Raw genomic sequence first — 14,633 nt, 5'->3', positions numbered from 1 at the left:
GGGTCAGCACTGATTTTTATCATTTCTCTGGCAGTTATGGGGCAGCCAGTCTGGCCTTCTTTTTCTTTCTTCGTCTAGCCTTTTTTGATGAAAGACGGGAGAAACAAACTATGACATGACTTGACTTTGACAGCTTGTATTTTGAGAGGATATGTTGGCTGACCTTTTTGGAAAACATTTGCTTTTTTATTTCATTTCCCGGAACAGGAAGATTGATCGCACTCTCATATCGCTCATGGAAAACGTAAAGTGTCTTACAAAAGTATTCATACCCTATCAAGTATTTCACATTTAGTCATGTAAATAAGTAAACACACTAATTATTTACTTCTGATTGAAATTAGTTGCTGGATTTGTTCTACAAGTTCACAGCACATTTTTAAAATTTCTTTAAAAATTTAAGATAAATGATAATAGTGTCGTTTTGATAGCAGTTTTAACTAAAATAAATATAATAATAATGCAAGTTTTCCCTCCTAAAGACTAATACACCTTAATTTTGTACAGAACACTCCACACTGGGGCTGCACAGTGGCACAGTTGGTAGCACTGTTGCCTTGCAGCAAGAAGGTCCTGGGTTCGATTCCCAGCCTGGGGTCTTTCTACATGTTCTCCCTGTGCATGGTGGGTTCTCTCTGGGTACTCCGGCTTCCTCCCACAGTCCCAAAACATGACTGTCAGGTAAACTGGTCTCTCTAAATTATCCCTAGGTGTGAGTGTGTGTGTGTGTCCATGGTTGTCTGTCCTGCAACCTGTCCAAGGTGAACCCCGCCTCTCACCTGGAACGTTAGCTGGAGATAGGCACCAGCACCTCCTGACCCCACTAGGGATAAGGGTGTTAGAAAATGGATGGATGGACACTCCATACTGAAATTGGAAGACAATTTAAATATCCAAAATAAAACCACACACAACTGAAATCATGCAATGTCTCTGGAAACAGGTGTACCGCCAAGATAAGCAATTAAACAAAAAAAAGCTTATATTTATCTCTTGCATATAATACCTGGATTATCAGCAATAAAACGAGCTGAAGAATCCAAATAAAGTAACATGGAAAGACACGATGGAGTCGATGTTCCTTTGACTGAGCCGCAGATAGTCAAAGACAACTCTAATTTTCTCTCCTCCTCGCCTGGCTGACACGTTGACATGCACTCCTATTTCGCACACAGAGACAGGTGTTACAACACTGCCAGAGCAGCTGTGACAGAGCCTGCTGCATGAAGGAATGCTACCCATATGTCAGGCTGCAGATCGCTCGTCACCAGCATCCAGGCTGCAAAGCTTTTTCAAGCCCTCCACCCCCTCATCATCTTCTTTCTGCTGCTTCCGCTGCAGTGTGAGGTACGTCTGAGGGCTTGATTGCGAGAATGTGTGACCCTGCTTCTTGCGTGTGTGTGTGTGCGTGGGTGTGTGTGTGTGTGTGTGTGTGTGTGGGTTATCGGCACCATCCCGTCTGATAGATTAAGAGATTACGTGCCAGTGAAAAATGCCACAAACCAACCTTCTTGTCTAAATTTCACAGAGGGTTTCAGATGGCAGAAGTCTTTTTTTTTCATCCATGCCCCTTTTTATGAACGTCAGCACTTCCACCTTCTCTGTTGGAGGCTAATATGTTAGCTGAGAGGACTGGACACACGTCAGGTCGACAAAGATCAATCCGGAACAATCCGGATTGTTGGTTCATGTCAAACATGTCAGAGTAATTCAGGTTTTCTTTGTCCTGTTCAGACCAAATTTCGGGCTTGAGCTTATTGTCAAAACCTACTGTAGATGTCAAATTCAACATTTTGTTTTTAAAAAATGAACCTTTAAGGGATACACATTGTTTTATACTATCTTTACCAAAGAATTTGAGACTCTCTTCATAGATATCATACTGACCTTTTAAACTGATTCAAGATCTTTGCCAAACTTTGTCCAACAAGTTGCCCATGCTGGACAACATGAGCAACATGGGCAACTAAACATGTCCAACATGTTTAGTTTTGTTGCCCAAAACTAAAGTGTCAAATCTAAAACTTGCAGAAAATCTTTATTCTGATGACTAGTTTACAAGTCATAATTTTAAAGTTTGTGTTTGTTTTGCATTTGTATATTATCAATGTCACTCATCTGTTCTCCATTCAGTAATAACCTTTCCTATACATACAGTTGAAACAAAATGATTGCGTGCAATGTAGTTTTTTCCCCCTTACAGCCTGACATCAAATCAAACTAAACTTTTCCTGTTTTAAGTCACTTGCACAATTTATTTCTATTTGTTTAATGATCAGTACAAAGATCAAAAACGTTTCAAAATATTTTCCCACCATTTTATCAACAATAGAAGAGGGTTTCATGTTTTTGGAACAACAAAGTATATTAAGAAGTTGTTCAAGTGTTTTTATTGATTAGCCATAGTAGCGTGGGTATGCAGATCATATCTACATACTTAAATTTGTAAAAGCTCGTTTTTAAAGATTCATTCAACCTGTTTTATACAAGCTAAGAAACTCAGATACTGATTTATTTACAGTATATCTCTTGTGACAGTTTTTCAATAATATTTTAGCTCCACAGTATTAAGAAAAAGACAGAACAAACCTTGAAATAGTAGATGCTTTTGTGAAAGGACAGTGACAGGACTGGCACCACATCTACCATGGATGTGCCAAACTGCATAATCACGCCCTGGAGCGACAGGTTTGTCATAAGCCTACCTGATTTGATGAGACATGTAACGTTCTTGACAAAATGAGACGGGGAATCATAAACGGCAGAAAGAGATAGGACAGAGGAGTACAGAAGCAGCTCCGCTTATCCAAAAGACGATCAAGCAGCCATTCTGCGTTAGCTGTATAAAATCAGCCTCGCAGCAGCAAATATAAAATTTATCGGAGGTTGCTAATTCCCCCAATTGGCCTGTCTGCTGTTGTGTAAAGGTAGCGGATAAGCTGTATCCTGTGTGATAGCTCAGGAATGGCAAACATTCAGGCCACTTCATTTATATGGTTTCATCGGAGAGCCAACAGAGACAAGCTGATAACGGCAAAGATCTGGCAAGTCATGATGGGAAAGACAGCAAACATTGTGACGGAGCAAATGATGGATGGCTAAGAGGAAAAAGAAAGAAAGAGGCAACAGAAACATAATATCAAAGGAATTCTTTTTTATAATATTTTGAATAAAATTATGAAAGTTTTACTGCGACACTCCAAACAGTAACGTTTTTCCATCCCTTCTTTTCCAAAGCATAAATGAAACTACGGTTTTCTTTCATGAATACTTGTTTTTTATTTTCATTATATATATTTCTTTCTATTTTTTATGCAGTCTTTTCTACCTCAGATGCAACACAACAATTAAAGGCTTCATTATTCAAGGTTTATTCTGAAAACAAACATGCACTACACAGCATTAAAGTCATACAACAGGATTTGCGCATAAACAAAATCAGCTAGCTGTTTATCTTTCATTTTTTTGTATAAACATTATGTAAAATGTCTTGCAAAAATATTCACACCCCTCAAATGTTTTCACAAAAGATCATGTTAAAACCACAAACTTGAAAGGATCTTTATTAGAGTTCTGTGTAATAACCAAATGCAAAGTAATCCCTATTTTGTAAAGCAGAGATGAAATGGATGCTCTGATTGCAAAATAATGTGGTAAACATGTATTATAACCCCATGTCATTTTGTAACGAGCAGCTTTTCACATTGAAATTTGAACCCATTATTATTATTTTAAAATAGCTCAAGTTCAGTCCACTAATGCCAATTTTAATCTAAGTCATGTTGTTGTAACTCAGGCTGTATGGTTTGGTTAATTGTCCTCCTAAAAGGAAACTTCTACTGCAGTCTCTTTTTTTTTTTTGAAAGACTTTAGCAAGTTTTCTTCCAGGAATGCTTTGCATTTTACTCAGTCCATCTTCCTTTGCCCTTGGTTAAAAAATGAAGATATATTATCGGTCATCTTGAAGTCAACACAGACAATGTGCCACCAAGCTATCAGCTGCTCACTCCATAAAAGCCTTGAGTTCAAATAAATCCCCAAAATAGCTTTTAATTCTACTTTGATAGTTTCTGATAAGTTTGAACTTTGAACTTACAGAAGAGTTAACGTCTCAACTCATCATACATGTGAAGTGTTGCATATATGTAGGATTTCTACACTTCCTATATTTGTCTTTTTAATATATATTTTTAATTGAAATTGGTGTTTTTAACTCAGAACATAAACATTCTAACATAAAAATTGACTTGATTTCATAATATGTCCATCAAATGTTTATCTTTTATTGATTTATCACAGAAGTAACACTTGTAAACAAAATTCAGGCATATTTACTTAAATGAAACCTTTAAAGACGGTATAACAATAACAAATACAGGATCTTGGCAATAATTTAAACCATGAGGGGCGAGTTCATACAAGCATGTTGTTTTGCTTCAATAACATTCCTCTGTGGGAGTAAACAGCTCTATGAAGAAGATTATGTACAAAACAAATCTGGAAAAAAAAGAGCAAGAGAAGCCGTGAAACAGTGTAATTATAATTAACTAGTTTGGGATGTATGGGATACATACCAAGTCAGTGGTTAAATGAGCACCACAGCACAGCTTGAAGATTCACATTTAAAAACTTTGTGTTGCTTCCAGTCTAAAGCAGATGACTGCTACTAGTATGGGAGGCCTTTCACTCCAAAAACACAACCCTTTGAAAATATTTCCGGACTAATTTCTATTGCAAATATCTTAGTACACTTGAAATAAAACAAAACTAACTCATACATAACTTTTCAGCAAGATATAAGAGCTTGTTTTACGTCAAAAATTTCTTAATATTGATGAAAAAGTTCCAGTTCCATTGGCAGATCATTTAACTTATAACAAGACATTTTTCCCATGTCATAAGTATTATGTATTTATTTTAAAATAAAATAAAAACCAAGAGAACAAGTGCATGCATAAACAAGAACATATTAATTTGTTTACCATGACTTTTCTGTTTGAAAATGAGTAGCAACACTTATTTAATCCCCTTATCTCAATTTAATGAAATATTTTACCTACTGACTCAACAGACAAAATGGTTACAAACTATCTCTCTAGAGACAAGAAAATGTACGGATAATACTAACAATAGCAATGACAATTGTAAATAACAACCTGACATACAGCTAATGTTCTCTGTATAACATAAGTAACATAGACTACGTTCACACTGCAGCCTGAAGTGACCCAATTCTGATTTTTCGTCAAAATCGGATTTTTTCCCAGTGTGAACGGGCAAACAACCTGAAAGTACCCCGCATGCGCAGTAGAGGGCGCAATAACGTCAGTGTTTTGCCAACCGCCATAAAAAGAAGAAATTCTCAGTGTTTGCGGAAGTAAACATGGATGCTAACGGTGGACCATAGCTTACACAGTTGAAGTTGTTGTCCGACCGGAACCAGCATATTAACAACTTAATCCTCATTATAGTCCGTCATGGTTGTTGTTTTTCTTCCCGCTTTGCGCATATCAGGACACAGAACAGTGACGTTTGTCGAGTATCAGTGACGTTCAGGTAAGATTAACGTGACCTGGATGTTAGGTCACATTTGACTCGGATACGTAAGCAGCCTGGGTCGCATTTGAAAAGAATCCGACCTGTGTTGTTCAGACTGTCATGAAAAGATCAGATACAGCTCACATTACGTAAAAAAATAAAATAAAATAAAAAATCGGAATTGGGTCACTTCAGCCTGCAGTGTGAACGCAGCCATAGCTTTGTATTTATTTTTAAACTGGTTGATGCTCGGACATTGGACAAGTAAAGTAATTTTACTTGTCCAATGTACTGATTCATCAAAATTAAGGAATTACTGACTCAAAACAAGGTCCTATATCTTGATGAAAAGTTACTTGTAAGTTAGTTTTGTCTTATTTCAAGTGGACTAAGATATTTACACTAGAAACTGGACCAAAATTACTTGGTAAGATTTTGTGTTTTTGCGGTGTTCCAACCAGAAAACACATGTTGAAGACACAGCTTCTCCCTGATATGTCCCGCCGTCACCTTCGCTGAGGCTTCAGTCTAATGCTACAAAGAAAAGGTGAGGCGCGCTTCTCTCGGAGACTTTACCCCTCCTCTCCGTCGGAGATATAGGCATGGCCCTTGCTCACACTGTTGCTAGGCAACGCATTAAATTCCACCGCTGTGCACATTGCTGCTCTTCCCGGTGCAGACCCACAAATCATCAAGCCCTCCATTAGCCAAGCTGTCAACAGCTTAATGCCAGGAGACTCCAGTGAACACAACGCCAGAGAAAACAACAATAAGCAAAAACATCCAGCAAAAAATAAAAAAAGTATCAAATTTTCTGCTCTCCATAATGATTGGAGAGAAAAGAAAATGCATACAGGACCAGCCTGTTCGAGGGATTCAACTCATGTTTTGTTCTCATGGGATTTACTCTGAGTGCAAATTAGTCCTGTTAGCTTAAATATAGAGAGTTTATATAAGTTTGTGTTGAATAAAGCCTTAATTGGGCATTGAGGTGACAAAGTTTGTATTTTTTGCATAACAGAGCTGAGTTTAGTGCAGATATAAGAAAATCTTTTGTTATTAAAATTTATTTCAGTTAATCTCTGGATGTTAGCAGCCAGAAAGGAGCATTTTATTTTCACAAATTGAAAGAGTTTAAGGTATCAGGCTAGAGGTTCCTCGTTACAGAAGCATGCAGCACAAACTCCAAAACCTAAATGACAATGGCAGAAAAATAAGTGATAGCCCATGATTTTTGAAGTGGGATTCTGTAGAAGGTTATGAATAATTTACAATTCTCCTGCAGTACATAGTTCTCTCACCATCCACCGTTGCTCCTGGAGACTATATAAAACAGCTAATCAGAGTAGCACTTCCAACTTTTATTATCTTAAAATCTCACAATAACAAAAATGTCATTGTGGTTTATGCAATGCTATGTTATTAATCTTTAAATTCTTGTGATATTTGCATATCACAAGTTTGGACACAAAACCTATGTTTATTTAAACAGGTAGAAAATGGAGGTTGTTCACTTATTTATTTTTTATGCACTATATTACTTTTTTATAATTTATTCTGAGTGGAAAAATGTTCTCACTACACGTTTCACAGGGAAGCTAATTGATGGCACACTTTTAGGACTGTGGAAGTCTGTATTGTGCTTAGCTATGCTTGGACTAGCAGTTAGCTTTAGCATCTGTTACCAACTAATCTCAATTCATACAAATTAAGATGCTGTGAGAGTCATCAGATCTAAAGAGGAAAAATCTTGTAATGACCAATGTTTTTAGCCAGGTCCCTAAAACAACAAGTCCATAATAACAACACTCTTTGGTGTTAAAGTTGTTACAGTCGGAAGAAGTCTGGTTCCATGTCTTCAGTTCTCTCAGGCTATGAATGAGAGCAAGAATTTCAGCAGATAACACTAAGGCTGACGACTGTCATGGCTCATGCTGAATTTTCAAGTCTTAGCAGGGTTTCAGAAATCACAAATCGTAATCTTTTAAAGCCTGCTTCAGAAATTCTGAACTTTCCCTTTAAGAACAAGAAGGTCATGGATGAGGACGGCACAATGTTGTTGTGTTTACTTTCAGCTCTTTGCTACAAGATCCTACATTCTGTGGAGTATGGAAGGCAAAAAACATGCAGAAAAAAAGATATATCAGGTTTAGTTTTATTTTGGGGTGCTAACTGATTAGTCACTGGTGTGATGTCTTCTGGCCAGGTTTCAGGACAGTAGGCTGTAATGAGTACATATTTGTAGAACCAAGCTGAACAATTTTTCCCCTTATTGTCCGTGAGGAAGAGTATTTCTGAAACATAGACAATCCATTTACTTATTTTGGAGCACAAAAAAATCCTCTTTTCTTGGTCTCTTCTATATAAAAAAAGACTAAGAAAAAAGTAAACAAAATGAAAATTGAACCCATTAACAGTCTGGAAATATAATTCCTCCATGTAACGCCACTAAAATAAATAGCTATGGTTGCTGAACTTGTGTGGTGATGGTGCATGGCAGAGAACCTCCTGAAAACAGGTGGAAAGTATTTAACAAAATGCTTCCACCCTTTTCGACCTTGCGGCTCATGGTAGTGCTGAATCACATTGCACTTCTTCACGGACTCACTTTGTCCTCCCACTGCCTTCTGCAAATGAGCGCACCGCTTGCCAAATCCCTCCCTTTTTGTCATCTTTTTTGTTCTGCTGTCAACTTTAATTTCAAAATAGATATTACGGCGAGAGCTCTGGTGGGGGAATAATTTTTTACGATCTCCTCAGCTAGGTTTCTGCAGATGCAGCTTCATTCTCAGATTTTACGTTCTCATCACTCAGCCTATGCTGTGACCTTTAAACGGCATCCGGACAGAGAGATGGATGGGATACGGCACTGCTATCAGAGCTTTAAATGGATTTCATCACTTTAATGGAGAGGAAACAATGCTTCCTTCATGAACGAGTTAAGAAACGGAGCATTGTTAAGCTGATTCACAACAACCTTTATGTGGGGCTGCAACATGTTTCTCTCCATTTGTACAGGATCATGAAACTCCACTTCAAATAGTTTCTCTCTGTGGAAACTGTGGCAGCCAGGAGTTAGAGGAGGATGATGCAAAAGAGTAAAAGGTTTTGTGAAAATCTCGATGATTGCTCTCTTTCCCTTGCACACCCTGAACCCCACCTGAACCAGGTAGAATACTGTCCTCTCTTTCCATACTCCGAGCACGCTCCTTGCTGTGTTCACATGATGGAGCAACTTTTGGACTTGTCCTTGCTAAGGAGATCTGTCTTGTTGGGAAGGTGTAGCAGTCTTTTGGAGAGGCGGCGGACCGGGCTGGGTTTGTTGGGAGGCTGCAGTTTATTCATGCAGGCAAGAGCTGCGGTACGGAAAACACTGTGGATGCTCTTTTCCGAAGTAAAAGCCGAGCACTCCAGATAAGCTTCAGCACCGAGCTGCTTGGCCAAAGATGAACCCTACAAAATGAAGAGGAGCGTTTTTAATAAAATGGGTTTTTTAAAAAAACTAAATTCTAAAAGGGTTAATTTATTGTATAGAATAAATGCAGTGTGTCTGTATGTCTATGATAATAATTTTGATTTATTGTTGTCAGGATAAATCCCAATTAATGATGTTTACATTAAACTGTCCTTATTACTGGATTTGTTAGTTTTACTATTTTCTCCACTGTTGGGTCAATGAAAACATCAACAAATATCCAGAAATTGGAAAGTATAATGAAATTAAGTGAAGATTTTAAGTTTAATTAATTATAAGAGTCAATAAAATATCATATTAAAACTTTAAGTCCATATTGCCCACCTCTAATTGAGAAAGTCATATAAGTACATTAAGAAGGAAAAGGGAACCAACAAAAGCTCACCTGTTCATGGGAGACTGGAGCCTGTTTCTGATTGGACAGCTCCATGCGTGTGCACACATCCGTTCGGAGGTCTGTCTTACAGCCTATGAGCAGGATTCGAGTGTTGGGACAGAAGTCCTGAATCTCTGCTTTCCACTGCAAATAAAACAAGCAGGTTTATTATTATTAATTATCATTACTGTAGACAGCAAAGCAAATATGCCACCTAGCAGGAATCTCAGCTGCTCATACCTTCTTCAGAGCACCATCTACTGTGTCCGGCCGGCTAATGTCAAAGCATAGCAACACTGCGTCTGAGTCGCTGTAGCAGAGGGGCCTGACGTTGTCGTAATATGGAGAGCCTAAAGGGGCAGCAAATAGTCAGATCAAAACTTTATATAGCTGAATAGGAGGTTTGACATGCTAACAATCAACATAAAATCATAAATATAATGGGGCTCAATGATATATGCGTTTCATATCAGTTGATATGAATAAATATTGATTAGGTTTTTTGTTTTAAATATCTGAAAAACTGCCAAACTTTAGATGTATCATATAAAATGTCAATTACATCCACTACTTATGAGGATTTAATGTGACAGTTTGTGAAAAAGATCTATGGCTATGTAAATTTTAGCAAGGACCTGCACTTCACACCTGGAAATTAAACATTTAACAGCAGTGGTGCATAACACGTCAAAATGTTTCCTCAGATAATTAACTGAAAACAAGAGCAATCACTCAAAACTGTATATCATATTAGTTGTGTTCACTGGCCTTGGGATTCCCCCTCAGGTATTGTGAAACAGAAGAATGAAGGACACAAATTCTGCTTGCATTTCTATAAACAGAACAAGTTCCAGAGCTAAAAACAAATTGGCAGGATGTCCGCACTCTATTGTCTTCCCTCTGCCACCTAATCACTACCTACACAACCACAGCAAGCTTCAATTTCCTCGTCCTGTCCTCGGGGGCCAAATGTGCACAAGAAGCAAATATAAGAAATGTAATTAGGACAGGAATAGATGCTTCTGCTAGCAAGAGCAACCAACAATCAGGGCGTCCTGGTGAAATGTAAAGTTTTACACCCATAGGTTTTATTTAACCGGTCTTTATTGTTGACTTAACTTTGCAAAGTAGGATGCGTTACACAAGTTGTGTCTATCAATATACTTTTGTGTTCTGTTTATGGAAAGCAAAATCCATGTCCTATATAACCATCCGAGGTGATGTAAGACTTGAGAAAGAGGAGGCAGACAGATCTAAAGAGGACACAACTTGCTCCTACCGCCTCCCACACATTAGCACCTCCACCTCGCCTGAACACACAAATAATGCTCACTCACACAAAGATGCACAATGCTTTCAGCTGAGCAACAGAAGCCGATCTGTTCAAACTGTCTGGCTTACTGTGAAAGACAAAAAGAAATGAATGGTACGCCTTCACTCATCAGCGTATCTTGGGAAAAGATGCAAAATGAGACAAATACCAGCTATATAAGAAAAAACTTGAGGTTCACATAAAAATTGTCCTATTTCTGAGTACGAATTGTTATTTAATATTGATATGGGGCTGCTGGCCCATAGGTGATCAATATAAAGATCTGACCAGCAAATATAGATATTAGCCAATTCCAACTTCTCCTTAAATGGCAAATTGGCCAGCATTTTATGGCGTATCAAGTCAGAGGACTCCAAAGCGGCTTACTCTACTTTTAGTCATACATACACACATTCACACACTGATGGTGGCGAGGTGAATGAAGTGTCTTACAGAGGAAACAACTGAGATGAACGGAGCGAGTTTTGAGCTGGCAACCCGCTGGTTACAGGACAAATTTCTATTCCAGAATTTAAGCATTTTTTTTCTCTCTCTCTGTTGCGATTGTATAATGAGATAGTGAATTTGTTTTTGAGCTAAAAGAAACATTTATTAATTTAATAGTAAAAGCTTTATTTTTGCTAAAAATAATATTCAATATTTAGAAAAGCCTTTACCTAAAGCAGTATGGCATACACGTAAAGACGACGTGGATATTTATGCACAGTGCAGTGACGGTGTGTTTATATTTATTCATTCAAATGGAAATCAGTCTTATGCAACACTTCCTCCAGAAGGGGTGACTGTCAAGAAAGTTTTTCCGTCGTGGGAGACAAATGTACAAACCCAAATTATCTCAGTGCTGCTTTGGGTTACATAAGCATGGAGGTCAAGCACATATTTTCTCTCAGTATCCCTCACTTGTGCCTTCTGTTCACAACAACAACACACAGAGACACAAGAACCACGATTGGCTTCACTCTTGCAGACTTCCAACCCCCGTATGGACGAGGCATCCCCCCCTCTCCCCTGTGAAACAACCACTCTGAAGGCCAACTGGCACCACTCGACTTCCTCTGAACACCAAGCCTCAGGCTGCAGCCAGCACTGTTACAAAAGAGCCCTGCTGGTGCACTTGGTGGCTTTTCTTATCGATTTAATTTACATAATGACTTCTGTGTGCTTAGATGACTCGGCGACTGCATGCGGTTTATCTTTTCACACGTTGAACCAGAAACCTAAAAGCCGTTCTGGCTGATTGTTTTATCGATAAATCTGCAGGTTAGCTTCACAATTAAACGTTTTGGGTTTTTTTTAGATTTTTACAATCCAAGAACACATGTAGTCATTTAATATCTGCTGAGGGATTTTGTTTTCTTTAGATTAACCTCAGACAAAAGAAATTACCACATAGTTAAGTCTTTGTGTAAACAAAACAGATTAAAATTTTTTTTCTTTGACCAGGGTAACAACTTCTTTCAATGTTGAGGTTAGAAAAATTGGCTTTCGCCAACTCAGATGAAACAAAAAAACTACAAAGTGGGTGCACGACTGCTGTACTCACAATGGGACTAAGAACTTTAAAAATCTTATTATATCTGCTATAGAAATATACTAAATAGACTAATAAAGATTCAGATGTTTTTCCCTAAGGAAAGGAAAAACACATTGAAGATTTACGAACAGAGGTAGTGCTTTTGAATCCAAAATGACAGAATTGATTAAGCATTAAAACATTGGTTCCTAACCTTTAATTAAACTCTAAAAGTGCTTTAAAGTATATGACATTGCATGTTAAATCTATAGACGGAAAATTGTATACGTTCTTTTGTTTTGATGCATTTAATGAACAGGAAAAAATCATATTTTTCAGCATTCAACCTGCAGATCAGAGCTGATAAAGATTTTGTTTTGTTGTTTTGTTTCATAAATGCTAAAAGAAATATCAGGATTAAGGGTCAATACTGTAAAATGGAACTAACTTGATGCCAGAAATCTCTGGCATTGACTGTTGTATCTCGTTTAAGCAAAAAAGATAAATAAACAATTTGTTTCCTATAGTTTAATATGATTGTACAGTTTTATATCCTTGACGAGTTATTACTTTATCCGAGAAATCTAAGCTTCGGGTAATTTTTACAATGTTATGGCTTTTTTGTCAGGAGTGATTAACCCAAAGATTTTACGTAAGCAGTAAAATAATTAGATAATTTAGATTACAAACATTACGGACTCTAAATTGTCTGCTTTCAGCTATCAAGCAGACAAGATTCCTCAGAAGATTTCACACTGAATAAAAAGCTCAAACAGGACAGACAAACAGGCAGAGAGATAGTGAAGCCTGCGTAAACAGCACAGATAGCACTGCAAGCAACCAAAAGAATGAGACCTTGCTTTATTTACAGTCATAATCGTTATCCGGCTCCTGGCTGGCCGAGCTTAATGGGAGAGTAAACATGTTGCAGATATAACACATCAATACGGCTCTGAGACTGAACTTACTGCTCAGCCCTGACCAGACTGGGGAGAATTTTAAACAAAGATGGAGAACACAGGAGATCACATCAGGTTTCAGGAAATTTAGCAAAGGAAAATAGCATCGGAGCTTGTGAATCTCACCTGATGTGTCCCACAGACTGAGCTCAACACGCTGGTCTTCAAGCTCCAGACAAGCCGTGTAGTTCTCAAACACAGTGGGGACGTAAGTCTGGATGAGGAGGAATGGAAAATGGGATTAGGAAACATTCTCATCACATATTCACAGTGTTGCAGGTTTCCATTTTAGATTAACTCTAAAGGAGTTGGTGGATTTTGTAATAAACTAATCATTGCTGCTAAATTCTTATCATTATAATTTCTTTAATTTTCTTATTGACGAGGTTTAGTTATATGAAAATCTATATTCCAAAAATTCAAGAATTTTGTTCTAACTAAACTACCTTTCTCCTAGTATAAGCTTGATATCATACTAAAGTAGTCTCCATACTCAAATCCAAGGAGTAATCAGAAGGAATCAAGAATGTTAGAATATTCAAATTTAATATAAAAACGTACAATTACATACTGATAGTTTTTCTACCTCTAAGGGCGTAAAAACAGAAAATCTTTTTAATATATCCAAGTGATTTAGATGTGAGCAGCAGTGTCTTACCTCTGGATAGCAGTCCTTCACCAACACTTGCAGCATCGCTGTTTTACCGCATTGAACGTCTCCAACCAGGACCAGTTTACACCTCGCCACAAAAGGCTGCGGGAGTCTTCTCTCCTTCATTGTTATGACTGCAGCCCAGAATAAAACTGGAGGAGAAACGAGTGGGGATAGTCTGGTAAACTGTGGAGTGTTTCTGAAGCTGAGCAGCAGTAGCGGTTTAGTTTCAGTCAGTGAAGGAGCCGCAGACGCAGCGGGACTTTATGTTGTCGCGCCAGCCAATGAGAGCGGCGCAGTGCGTCGTGCACGAGGACCGCGCACGAGAAGATGCCCACCTTCTCACTAACAGCCGCAGGGAAATACTCAGCGCACTTATCGCTACAAATACGTAGAAATGTAACAACTTTTATTTAAAAAAATATGAGAAAAATCAAAGCCATCTCGATATAAACCGCAATTTTACCGTCTAGTTATTGCATGTGACAACATCTATTATCTGAACAGTTATTTTTGTATTGATCTACAGTGTCAAACCTAAGGTCCGGGGGCCATATGCACCCTGCCACAACTTTTTACAAGGCCTTCTAGACATATGGGATTCCATTGGTGGCAAAAATATATGCCAAAAAATGGAACCCCATACATATAGACAAGGGGTCTGAAACCAAACCAAGAGCCATTTTTGTCCTCAGTCTGGCTAAATGAAACTCCTTTAAAGATGCAAAATGTAACATAACCTTTTGTGAAAAGAAAACCTAAAATTTCTCAATATATGTTTACTATA

At 37.9% G+C, this 14,633-nt stretch overlaps 1 protein-coding gene across 1 annotated transcript; it reads right to left on the bottom strand.

The window, feature by feature from the left end:
* Positions 1-7,672: 7,672 nt before the first annotated feature.
* LOC102233587 (rho-related GTP-binding protein Rho6) lies at positions 7,673-14,113 on the bottom strand. The gene is made up of 5 exons (XM_005801751.2): positions 13,853-14,113; positions 13,321-13,408; positions 9,630-9,739; positions 9,399-9,533; positions 7,673-8,991 (listed from the first exon to the last, which is right to left on the bottom strand). The coding sequence occupies exons 1-5, from the start codon at positions 13,970-13,972 to the stop codon at positions 8,758-8,760; spliced, it is 687 nt and encodes a 228-aa protein (XP_005801808.1). The 5' UTR covers positions 13,973-14,113; the 3' UTR covers positions 7,673-8,757.
* Positions 14,114-14,633: the final 520 nt, after the last annotated feature.

Source organism: Xiphophorus maculatus, chromosome 1 (genome assembly GCF_002775205.1).
Source record: "Xiphophorus maculatus strain JP 163 A chromosome 1, X_maculatus-5.0-male, whole genome shotgun sequence".
NCBI lineage: Eukaryota > Metazoa > Chordata > Actinopteri > Cyprinodontiformes > Poeciliidae > Xiphophorus > Xiphophorus maculatus.
Note: the sequence above shows the minus strand (reverse complement) of the source record. Positions and strands in the feature narration are given on the sequence as shown.

Bases quoted from the DNA above. Each gene is read 5' to 3' on its own strand.
- LOC102233587 (XM_005801751.2), bottom strand. From the start codon at position 13,972: ATGAAGGAGAGAAGACTCCCGCAGCCTTTTGTGGCGAGGTGTAAACTG. The intron at 13,409-13,852 runs GTAAGACACTGC...CTCCTCATCCAG, and splicing joins TGAAGGACTGCTATCCAGAG to ACTTACGTCCCCACTGTGTT. The intron at 9,740-13,320 runs GTGAGATTCACA...CTGCCCCTTTAG, and splicing joins CAGTCTGTGGGACACATCAG to GCTCTCCATATTACGACAAC.